Raw genomic sequence first — 12,782 nt, 5'->3', positions numbered from 1 at the left:
ACATCCTGTTGCCTCAGTGATGAATTTTCCTTTTTCAAAGAAGAGATGCATTTAAGAGCAGTCTTGAATTCAAAGCATAATTCATCAATGTAATTTGATACTTCAATAGGCATGTCAGAATGTTTTACCTCAATCTCCACTTTGGGATCAGAATCTGAATCTGAGTCTGAGTCTGACTTAGCCATTAGACAGAAATTTGAGATATCTTCATCACTGTCTTCACACTCGTATCACCCAGTGTTTCGCTTTTAAGGCCTTCTTTGCTTTCTCAAACTCGGTCTTCTTTTTCAGAAGTGGACAATTTGGCTTGATATGTCCACGTTTCTTACAGTGAAAGCATATAACATCCTTTGATCTCTTTGTTTCATCGAAAGACTTCTTCTTCTCAAAAGGCTTCTTACCTTTGAGGTTTCTTCCTTTGATCTTCATTTTCTTATACTTCTTTATAAAGAGAGCTAGTTCTTCATTGTCAACATCTTCATCTTCAGAATCTGCATCAGAATCAATGTTAGTCTTTAAAGCAATTGACTTATTACCTCTGGATTCATTCTCCTCATTCCGTTTCTCAGTCTCATATGATTGAAGAGTTCCAATTAACTCATTCACTGATAGAGGCTTGATCCTTTGTGTCTCTCGGAGAGATGTTTTGATGTTATCCCACTGATTTGTCAGTCCTCTCAGAAGTTTGTTGACTTTCATTGCATCTGGAACTGGTTGTCCTTGATAAGCAAGACCGTTTACTATATCAGTAAACCTGTCATACAAATCAGCAATTGATTCTCCAGGCTTCATTTTGAAGGATTCATATTGACCAAGCAAAAGATTGATTTGAGTTTCCTTGGCTCGATCTGTTCCTTCATAAGTGACAAGGAGAGTATCCCAGATTTCCTTAGCTGATTCACAAGCAGCAATTTTTTTATATTCAATAGGTGATAAAGCACAATAGAGAGAATAAATTGCTTTGGAATCTAAGGTTTCTCTTTTGGATATCTCAGTTTGAGATAATGGAGGATCTGCTGCTTTGCTTGCATCTGCCTTTTCTTTTGAATCAGAAGATTTTGGATTGACTCCTATGATGATGACATCCCATTGCATGTGATCGATTGACTTTATGAATGCCTTCATCTTATTCTTCCAGACACTATATTCTTTGCCATCGAAATATGGTGGTCTGTTGTTGCTCCGTCCTTCAATGAGCCCTGGAGCACCATAGCTAGGCATGTAGATCGTTAGCTCAGAAGTAAGACACTTCAATAAATGAGCAACCTGCTCTGATACCAATTGATGTAGCTAGCAAGGATAACCTAGAGGGGGGTGAATAGGTGATCTTAACCAATTTTTAATAATTTATGCGGAAACAAAATAAATCACAGAAGAGTCTGAATAAAATTCAGATTCAAGACAGATTATATAGACGGTGCTCTTGATGTGCAGAATGTAAAGTAAGAGATAAGGGATAGAGAATCTGCACACAAGTTTACAGTGGTTCGGATTATAGCAAGCCTACGTCCACTCTCCCACGCTTACAGCCTACCGGCTGGATTTCACTATGTAATCAAGAGGAATTACAACTTCTGAGTGTTAACACTTGTCACGCCCCGAACCCTACGAGCGCGCGATCATCCCTTTGTGGTCGTAATGTACGCGACAGCCCAGGACTTGTCGTCGACCCAATCGAAACACTAACGAGTAACGCATGCGGAAGCAACCTCGAACTCTCCGTACAACATATAAACAACGGGATAGTAGAGAGACAAAGAATACACATCAACAAGACACTTTTATAAACATAACATCGATTATAACACATACATTTGCAAGCCTTCTACAAGGCCACTATCTACGAACCACGCACAATAACATGGATCTGGTGGTTGGTAAGCTTAACTCCTCTACAAAAAGGTGTACTCAAAAGACGGGGTAACTCGACCTATCCTCAATCCCCGTAGTATCCTGGCAGCGTCTCCGGATCAATCACGGTCGCGGGTCTGAAATGGTTTGGTTATACAACCATGAGAACACTTCTCAATAAGCAACTACCTAAGCCTCGCTTAGGCCAAAGCGTACTTCCGAACAATTCTAAACATGCGATTCAAACAATCGACGTGCCATAAACAATCACAAGCGTCCTTACCTCGCCTTGGCGCATACACAAGCCCTGCACATTAGAATATCGCCATAACATGGCCAATTGCCCATCAAGCACGCGCAAAGCAATTCATGGCATGATCAAGCATAACATGGTTAATAATCCAGACGTGCTCATCAATTAACTCAGGCAAAGCATTCCCCAATGCAAATCACACTCATTAAGTCCAGATTATTAACGACCCCTCGGGCCACCGAACTCCCGCCGGTCTTCTGGCGTAACCAGGCATCGTCCCACTACTTCGGCGACAGAAACGTCCGAAACCCCCGCCCAGACGGCATTCCACAAAGGAGCATCGATCCGGCCTCTACCGCGATCGGCAACGTCTAGAACCCCCGCCTAGACGGCATCCGAACTCCCGCCTAGACGGAACGTGTCGTGACCATGCACACACCTCAACAATCATTACCAATTCTTATCTTTGTAAATTAGCCCAATGTCAACTAAATCCACCAAAATGTCATGGTAACACCGATCAGTTCCCGAGAGAGAGAAAAACCGAGTATGCACAGAATCGGGGCCAAACTGGGCACTAACATAGTCACCGAATTTCCTTTAAAATAAATAGTAAATCAACTCCAAAAATTCTGAAATTTGGATATGTTGCATAAAACATCTTGGTAAACATTTTCCGTGAGAACTCAAAACCCAGTTCCTACTGTAAGCACCTCTTTTTGTCACTTGAAGTCAGACAAAATTCAACCCGTCCGGTCAGGCCGCCTGACCATCAAAATGCATCTCATCCAGTACCCAAATCATTTTGAAAAGCCTTCAAATTTTTATATGTCATAGAAACAAATATTATTAACAATTTTTGTGAAGGAAGTTTGTTGAAACGAGGTCTGGAAAAATTTTTAGAAAATCGGAGAGACCAGATGGTCGGATGAACAGTAAATCCGGCAGACTGAATTCGGTCCAAAAATGGACTTACGAATGGAACTAAATGATCTCTAAAAATTCCAGATTTAATATATGTCAAACTTCAAGATGTTATGAACAACTTTCATGAAGAACACTTCCTCAAATTCGTCCCACACAAGTCACAGTAAAAATAGAAAAATCCAGCGACGCAGCAGCAACCTTACCGGAAATTAACCAACAAGCACCACCAAGCAAACCAAGCACAACCAGCCACTAAACCAACTATCCACAGCCCTTAAACCATCCCTAACATGTCCATTAGTCACCCCTTAGCCTAGTCAAGGGTTAGGAAGCCACTTACACTTAGCCTAAGCAAGAAAACCGAGCGAAAGGAGCAGCTCGATCCACGGCAAAGCAAGGCGAACGCCAGGAGCAGCAGCAGCCTCGGCGGACAAAGCGCAGCTCACGGCAGAGTCGGGTGGAGATGGGGACTGAACGGTGGTGCTGGTCGGGCTGGAATGGAGGGCGAGAAGCAGCAGAAACTAGAGGAAGCAGAATGAAGAAGCAAGTAGCAGCGGCAAAGAAGCAGAAAATGAAGTAGAAGCAAGAGGCGTGGGGGTGGTCAAGAAAGAAACAATGTAGGGGGAAGTTAGCAGCAGCATAGTAGTGACAGAAACAACGTGGGGCAGCATGGGCAGCTTGAGGAGTCAGTGGATGCAGCGGTAAGAAGCGAAGCAAGCCGAAATGGCATGGGCGGAGCAGAAGCAACACGGCAGCGAAGCGCAGGAAGTCTATCATGGCAGCTGCATGGGGAGGTCAGCAACGTGGGAGAGTCACCTGAAGTATGGGGGAGTGATGATGGCTGGTGGAGTTGATGGAAGAAGTCAGGCAAGACGGCAAAGGCGTAAGCGTAAACGTAAGCAAAGCGTAAGCATGGGTGGAGCAGCGTGAGATGAGGAGTCAACAACGTGGAGGAGGGCAGCGGGGAAAGAGGAGGAAGTCAGCGGCGTGGGGCAGCAGCGACGTGAGGGAGGAGACAGAGAAGAGAAGAGAGAGAAAGTCAAACGCACTTAAGTGCGATTCGACGACCATCGTTCAAATCTGAAAATGATCCAACGGCCCACGAAAAACCCTAAATATAAATTAGGAAAAGGCCAAAAGATAATAACTAAACACACTACGAGGGAGGTCTACTAGTCCAAATTCGCACCCGGTCAAAATTTCACTTTTCGCATATCCCGGGCAATATCGAGGCTCGCCACAATAATATCGACACCGTCCAATTAAATTCGTCACAAAACTCCGAGAAATTCGACACCAAAGTTCGGGCTCTAAATAACGGCCAAATTCGATCGAGTGCGATTCTAGCGAATCTCAATTTTAAAAACAATAACCGAGAGTGATCAGTTCCCGGGCAAGATTTTACTATAAGCACACTGACGAATTACACGTTTTATAAATCCCAAAAATGGGCCGAAATTCGGAATGTCACAACACTCTTGTGTATGATAGGACTCTCTATCTCACACAATCACTCTTACAAAGTGTCCCTCAAGATCTTAATGTTTTGCTCAGAACGACAAGAGAAATGATTGGAGTATGCTCAGACTTTGGACTTGTTGATTCTTGATTCTGTGTACCTTCTGCTTCTGCTGCTCGTTGATCTCCTTAAATACTCCTCTACTAGCCGTTGGACAGCTTTCAGAGGATCATCTTCCAATCTTCACTTTGGACAAATTTGTATAATAAGGATTGAGTAGCCGTTGGATGACATATTCTGAATCCCGCTGATTCTGGTCGCCCATACAATCAGAATCTTGGTTTCCATAAGTAGAGTTTTGTCCGTTGTAATGCATTCTTGTCGTGATGTTTGATTGTCAATCAATTTGATTCAGATTGAGACAATCAGAACATTCCTTCGTGAAATCCATGCCGATCACTAGCCGTTGTGTTTCGTTCGGATTCTAAGGCTCAAGAAATTCTGCATCCGCGTCGCATCCGAATAACTTCGCTTCGCATCCGCATCTCGAATAACTTCTGCGTCCGAATCTCGTAACCTAGATTATGTGGGTCTTCAAAAACATACTTGACAGTTTGTAAAGTCTGAATAATTTCCTTCTGAGTTTCCAGAACATAAATACCTGGAATAAATTAGTTCAGAATAAGTATCAGACTTATAATTATGTGGAAGGTTTTGTCAACTTCAAAATTAATAGGAGTTTTCCTCTATAGTATCCATGTTGTCTGAGTAGCCGGAATCGAAGGGAAGCGGCATAGGGATTGTGCGAAAGCTGAGCATCTCCAGCGTTGTTATAGATGGAACTAAGAGCGTTTTTTATCTCCGTCTGGAAATGGTATCCTAGTCCTAGTCATTGAACTGCGTCAATGAACTCGAGCTTGGCCACCTGGTTCGTCTCCCAATCGAATAGACCCCTGACTTCTTCCATCAACCTTTGGACTTGCTCGGTATATTTATCCTCCTAGGCATGTGAAAAATTCAGAAAATTGAGATCTTAATCAAAGTTGATGCACACGTAGAGTTGAATATTGCCTCTCGTATTGAAACAGATTGATTCTCATTTTATTTGCAAACACATTTGAGAAGGAATTGTTGTGCTCGTGCCTATATGCTGAGAATATGCCATTTTGACCAGGTTTATTGATATCTCTTACAGAATATTGTTGGGGTTGGTCGTATATATAATAGAGTGGCAGTGGATGAATGTGTAAATTCTTATTACATAGCTCCAATGTCGTATATAAAGCATATGCAAAAGTACACGAGAAGCATACATCCTTATATCTAATTCAAAATACAGTTTTCTTTTGTTTCTATTTCCTTTTGGGTGTTGTGGACTCTATCTACGATCCACAACTTATGTTGTTTTTGTTCTCAACATGGTCCTTGAACTCGAAACTTGTACCGAGTTTTCCACATCATACTTTCAGCTAGCATTGGCACGCGCATGAGCTTCAATTTGCCAGAACCATAGACCATGAAATTTGATGGGAAATTTCCACTAGTTTAAGGACAAAATTGGAAAAGGAATACAAATTCAGGATCAAATGTGAAACGTTTTCCATAGAACCCAGCCAGGCTGGGTATTATGCTGAACCAAAAAGCAATCATTACCGTGTAATCTACGGTGAGTGACTGTAGAAACCCATAGTCCCACACATTAGGTTTCCAATTCGCCGAACGTCTCACAGTCTCTTGATTTTCAATCGTCAAGGCACATGTCGCAGATTTAGCGCCGGCGGAGGAGAAGGAGGAGCAGCGAGGGTGTCTGAAGAATGAGAGAGAGGGTTGGCTATGGCTGATCGAGGAGGGGACGAAGCTTGTGAACAAAGCAGGAAGAGCCATTGCGAAATTTCCTGCAATCTTTTAGTGGGCTAACCACCCTTTATATAGGCGTTGTTGTTGAGCACCGGTCGTGGAAAAAGTTTATAGCCTTCGACATGCGATTATTGATTTGCAGAAACAAGTATCTTGTGCTTTGGAATTACTCAAAAAATCTCTAATGATCCCACGCATGCATTCAAATATCATCGCAATTACAAAACTCTATACATCTTTCGACTAGAATGTTTATCTAAATTGAGACAATAAAACCGGTTGTCTCCTAATAAAAGGAAATTAGCAAAGTAGTAGACAAATTAGAAATAGTTTGAAGGCCAAATATCATGAAAAGATTCGAACTTTTTACTATTTTCTTAATACAAAACAGGAAAAATTTATTTAAAAAATTATAAACCTATTGTATGGCGCTATTTCAGTATTAAAATTGTCAATTTGGCTAATTTTTTTGTCAAAATTTGGCTAATTTTATGTTAGGATTTTTTACGATTTTCTATTTTAGTACTCCTGGCTAATATAGGTTGGAAGTCGCTGACGTGGCTGTCATTGTCCTACATTTGTAATTTTTTTTAGGTTTTCTTATCTTTTTATAATTTTTTTTAATGTTGCGTAGGACATCGTCGAGGCCCTATTGGCCTCTGCTGGCCCTTTTAGGAAGATGAACAGTGGAAAAGAAAATAAAAGAAACAAAAAAAATTATGAAAAATACCAAAATTTAAAAAATTGCAAAAAAATCGTCCACGTTAGCGTTGGTCGTACCATGTAGGACGGCCAGCGCTGATTGGATGGCCACGTTATTTATTTTTGGCCAAAATAGACTACATTAAAAAATCATCAAAAGTTTTAAAACTAAAACGGCCTAATATCCAAAAAAACCCCAAACTTTAGCCTTTGTCCCAATTATATCCTAAACTTTTTTTTGTCCCATAAAAAACCCCAAACTTTTACTTTTCTCCCAAATCTACCACCGTTAACTTTTCCGTCCAATATTACCGTTAATAATTATTTTAATATTTATTTTTTCGAATTTTTTTTTATTTTTTTATTTTTTCTTTTCTTTTCTTTTCTTTTTCCTTTCCTTTTCTTTTTTTTTTTCCCTTCACCTTCAACCTCTGGCCGGTCGCCGGTCCAGCGACCGGCCAGAGGCGGGGGCCGACGAGGCTCGACCTCGCCGGTGTTGGGCGAGGTCGGCCTCGCCCGCCCCTGGCGAGGTTCGTCCTCGCCGTGGCTGGCGAGGCTCGAACTCACCGGCAACTGGCGAGGGCGAGCCCCCGCCAGCCGTGGCGAGCCCCCCGCCAGCCGTGGCGAGGACGAGGCCGGCGGGGGCTCGCCCTCGCCAGCCACGGCGAGGACGAACCTTGCCGGGGGCGGGCGAGGTTCGTCCTTATCGTGGCCAACGAGGCTCGAACTCGCCGGCTACTTGCGAGGGCGAGCTCGCGAGGACGAGGCCGGCAGGGCCGAGCCCTCGCTAGCCACGGCGAGGACGAACCTCGCCGGGGGCGGGCGAGGTCGACCTCGCCCAACGCCAGCGAGGTGGAGCCTCGCCCGCCCCTGGCAAGGTTCGTCCTCGCCGTGGCTGGCGAGGCTTGGTCCCGTCGACTAGTGGCGAGGTCGAGCCTCGTCGCGGCCGGCGAGGACGAGGCCGACGGGACTGAGCCCTCGCAGGCGTTGGGCGAGGCCGAGCCTCGCTAGATGTCACGCCCCGCACCCTACGAGCGCGCGATCACCCCTCGATGGTCGATCATTGAACGCGACGTCCCAGGACGCGTCGCCGACCCAAACGAACTACGCAAGCGGAAGCAAAATAAAACAACCCGGACAATAAAATATGACGAAGGGATAGCACAAAACAATAATTCCAAATACACAACATCAAAACGGAGTAGTGGTTTGGATATCCTACTTCACTATACAAAAGAGGGGCACACAAAAATATGGGGCAACTTGACCCGTTCTCCACTCCCGAGATACCCTGGTGGCGTCTCCAATCAATCACTGTCGCAGATCTGAAAATGGTTATATAATAACCGTGAGAACGAGTCTCAATAAGCAACCCCCTATACCCCACATAGGCCAATGCGTACCCAGACAAGTCGTACATGCAATCTACCCCATAACATATAAAATAAAATCGCATCCTTATACTTACCTCACCATCGAACCCATGCTAACACTGCACGTTAGTCATAACATGGTAATGCAGTAATAGTAACTAAATAGCACATCGCAATTGCTCAAACGCCAACCACACTTGCACGCAATTCATCTTACTAATTCGACCACACATTCAACCAGCCAATTCAATCACACTCAACCAGACATTTCAATCACACTCAAATCGCATGCGTGGCCGAACATCTTTCTCACGACCCGCGCCACCGCCCTCGTGTCCATTCTCACGCCGCGCCCACTCGCGCCTCAAGCCCATCTCGCACACCGGCCATTCATGCTTTCACACGGACCGCCGTCAACACGTCCCAAGTCCGTAGCCCTCCGATCAATTCGGGCTCAATTCTAATGACCGACGTAAACACGTCCCGGTCCAACACACCTTTAACGGGCCACCGTCAACACGTCTCAAGCCCGCATCCATTTGGCACACCGGCCATTCATGCTTTCACACGGACCGCCGTCAACACGTCCCAAGTCCGTAGCCCTCCGATCAATCCGGGCTTGTCTCATGCACATGCACCACAACACAATTCAAAATTCTCACAAGCCGTACTAATCAAACTCAAGGCATGCTCACCACAATATTCCACCAACCCGACCTTCAAGTCGGTCACATTCAGCTGTCAATTCCACTCACAACCGCCACGATAAGCCAATCATTGACTCACCACAATAGCCACAAATATGCACCCACATTCATCCCAATTTCAAATTACAAGCTCACGATTCCGACATTCAAGTCAACACATTCAATTAATCCAATTCACCCACAAGCGCCACGACAATTCAGTCATGCTATTTATCTCAGTCAATCACCAAATTAACCACACAATTACCACCACAATAATTCACAAATTGAGCACAATCAGTCAAATTAGCCCACTCCTAATTTAATTCCTAACCCGGTACCAAGCACATCCTAAACAAGTCTAAAAATACCCATAGTCCTAAATAAGGAATAGGAGGTCACTTACTTCAATTTGGCTCGGGAAAAACCCGCACGGGCTCAAAACGGGCCGGATGAACAGTAATGGCGAGGGCGCGATGGGCGCGGGGCTCGGCCACGGCTTGGCACACGGCCCGGCGACTCGGCCACGGCCCGGGGCAGTCCGGCCACGGCCTGGGCACACTCGGGCTGGCTGGGCAGCGGCTAGGCTAGCTCGGCCACGGCTCGGGACGCTCGGGCGACGACGACGACAACGGCGGTTGGACTGGTCCCGGCGAGCACAGCGGCTGCAAGTGGCTGGGCAAGGTCGCCGGGGGCCGGGTGGTGGCGGACGGAGCAGCGGCAGAGACCGGAACGGCGGCGCGCAGCGGCTGGCCGAGGCGGCGCCGGAGAGAGCCCAAAACAGGGAAGGCGTCGGGGAGGATGAAAAACAGGGGAATGGGAGGTGGCGGCGGCCGAGGGGGAGCGGCAGGTCGGCGGAGGTGGCTGAGGGGAGAGACTGGGTGGCAGAGGCGGAGCGGCCGCACGCGGCGGCGGCGAAGCCTGGAGCCCAAACAGGGGAAAGCACCGAGGAAGAAAGAAACAGGGGAAGAGGAGGTCGCGCGGTGGCCGGAGGTGGCACGGCGGCGTCTCGGGTGGCCGGGCGATGGAGGACAAGCCGGCGGACGGCTGGACGACGCCGGACCGTGGCGGATGCAGCGGTAAGCTGCTGCTCGTGTGCAACGCGGGCAGGATCGGCGACAGGCGAGCAAGGCCAGTGAGCGGCGGTCGCGGGCGACGAGCGGCGGCGCGGCTCAGTCGGGCGACGGCGGCGCGAGGTGAACGGCAGACGGTGGCTCGGCTGGTCCTGGTGAGCAGCAAGCAGGAGGCCAGAGCAGTCGCGACCGGAAGAGAAGACCCACGGAGAAGAAGAAGAAGAGAGGAAGAAAAGAAAAGAAGAAGAAAGAAAGAAAAGGAAGAGAGAGAGAGAGAGGAGTGGATGGGTCTGACAAGGGGGGACAGACGTGCGAAGGGGGTAAAGTGACCGGAGAGAGAGAAAGAGAGAGAGAGAAAGAGAGAGAGAGACGCGAAATAAATAAATAAAGATTCAAATAATAATTGCGATCCGATGGCCCATATTTAAAACTGAAAACGATCTAAAGGTCCAAATTAATCCTAGAATATAATAAGGGACAAAAGCCAAATTAATTAAATCAAACTACCACGAGGGAGGTCTACTAGTCCAAATTCGCACCCGGTCAAAAATCCACTTTTCACATATTTCGAGCAATCTCGAGGCTGACCACAATAATATCGACACCGTCCAATTAAATTCATCCCGAAACTCCGAGAAATTCGACACCAAAGTTTGGGCTCTAAATAACGGCAAAATTCGATCGAATGCGATTCTAGCGAAATCTCAAATTTAAAACAATAACCGGGAGTGATTAGTTCCCGGGCGAGATTTTACTATAAGCACATTGACGAATTACACGTTTTATAAATCCCAAAAATGGGCCGAAATTCAGAATGTCACAACTCTTCCCCCCTTACAAAAATTTCGTCCTCGAAATTTACAATCTAACCCAGCTATCCAAATAAATGGGGGTACTGGTGTCGCATCAACTCTTCGCGTTCCCATGTCGCACCTTCGGTTCTATGGTGCTCCCAAATCACCTTGACCGTTTCAACTGACTGCTGAGCCAACTCGGGACCCGTGATACTCTTCTCACCCATTTCATCCCAACAAACCGGCGTTCTACAAGCTCTGCCATACAACGCTTCAAACAGGGCCATTCCGATACTCTGTTGATAGCTATTGTTGTAGGCAAATTCAACCAAATGCAACTGTTCCTCCCAGCTACCTTTAAAATCCAATACACATGCCCGTAGCATATCTTCTAAGGTCTAAATTGTCCTTTCAGACTGGCCATCCGTTTGGGGGTGATAGGCTGTGCTAAACTGTAACTTTGTCCCTAACGCCGTATGAAAACTTTTCCAAAAAGCGCCAGTGAATTTGGGATCACGGTCCGAGGTAATCGTCACTGGCACTACGTGCAAACGGACTATTTGTCGCACGTAAATCTCGGCATACCTTTCTAAAGCGAAGTCCTTTCGCACTGGCAGGAAATGTGCTGACTTTGTCAACCGATCAACTATCACCCAAATCGAATCATGGCCCCTTTGACTCCTCGGTAATCCCATGACAAAGTCCATCGTGATGTGTTCCCATTTCCATTCGGGGATTTCCAATGGCTGCAACATTCCACCCGGCTTGCAATGTTGCGCCTTCACTTGTTGGCATGTTAAACACTTAGCCACATGCTTGGCCACGTCCACTTTCATGCCTTTCCACCAATAATGTTGCCGTAGGTTCTGACGCATTTTCGTACTACCTGGGTGAATATTGTAATTACTACGGTGAGCTTTTGACAAAATCTCCTCCTTAAGCTCTGCATTACAGGGTACACACAACTGTCCACAAAACTTCAGTATCCCATCCTCGGATACCTGAAAGTCCAATTTCCTTTTTGTGACATCCATACTCAGAATCTTTTGAATCTCTGGGTCCGTCGACTGTAAGGCCTTGATCTTAGTCTGAATTTCTGGCTCAATCCTTAATGCGGCAAGTAGACTTGAGACCCGACTCACCTCAAACTTAAATTTCGAATCCCGAATTCCCCCCCAACAGAGTCCATTCCTTGACCATTATATGCGCGACGTTCGATTTCCGGCTCAGTACATCTGCTACTCTGTTAGCCTTTCCGGGATGATACATAATCTCGCAGTCATAGTCCTTAAGGAGTTCCATCCAATGGCGCTGTCTCATGTTCAATTCCTTATGGGAGAACAAGTACCTTAAACTTTGATGGTCCATATAAATCTGAAATTAGTGTCTCCAAATCTTAAGAGCGAAAATAATCGCGGCCAACTCCAAGTCATGCGTCGGATAATTCTGCTCATGTGGCCTCAATTGTCGCGATGCGTATGCCACTACTCTTCCGTGTTGTATTAGCACGCATCCCAATCCTCTTAACGACGCGTCACTATAAATCTCATATCCTTCCGGACCTGATGGGATCGTCAACACTGGCGCTGTCGTCAACCTCTGTTTTAATTCTTGGAAGCTCCTTTCGCACTTATCCGTCCATTCAAACCTCGTCTCCTTCTTTAATAACCGCGTCAACGGCGTTGCTAATGCCGAAAACTTTTCCACGAAGCGTCTATAATAACTTGCCAGGCCCAAGAAGCTCCGAATCTCGGTTACTGTTGTCGACATCGGCCAATTCGTGACGGCTTCAATCTTTGTCGGGTCC

General features: G+C 46.1%; 2 protein-coding genes across 2 annotated transcripts in view; both read right to left on the bottom strand.

Moving 5' to 3' along the window:
* The window catches only part of LOC130134779 ((+)-alpha-terpineol synthase-like), a 51,324-nt gene that overhangs the window by 9,709 nt on the left and 28,833 nt on the right, over positions 1-12,782 (bottom strand). The window lies entirely within an intron of this gene.
* Positions 5,248-6,378, bottom strand: LOC130134701 (alpha-terpineol synthase, chloroplastic-like). Its single transcript, XM_056302285.1, has 2 exons — positions 6,144-6,378; positions 5,248-5,490 (listed from the first exon to the last, which is right to left on the bottom strand). The coding sequence occupies exons 1-2, from the start codon at positions 6,372-6,374 to the stop codon at positions 5,380-5,382; spliced, it is 342 nt and encodes a 113-aa protein (XP_056158260.1). The 5' UTR covers positions 6,375-6,378; the 3' UTR covers positions 5,248-5,379.

The sequence above is a fragment of the Syzygium oleosum genome, unplaced genomic scaffold (genome assembly GCF_021117445.2).
Source record: "Syzygium oleosum isolate NSW1041296 unplaced genomic scaffold, Sole_v2.1 Sole_v2.23, whole genome shotgun sequence".
NCBI lineage: Eukaryota > Viridiplantae > Streptophyta > Magnoliopsida > Myrtales > Myrtaceae > Syzygium > Syzygium oleosum.
This window is presented reverse-complemented; position numbering and strand designations above follow the sequence as displayed.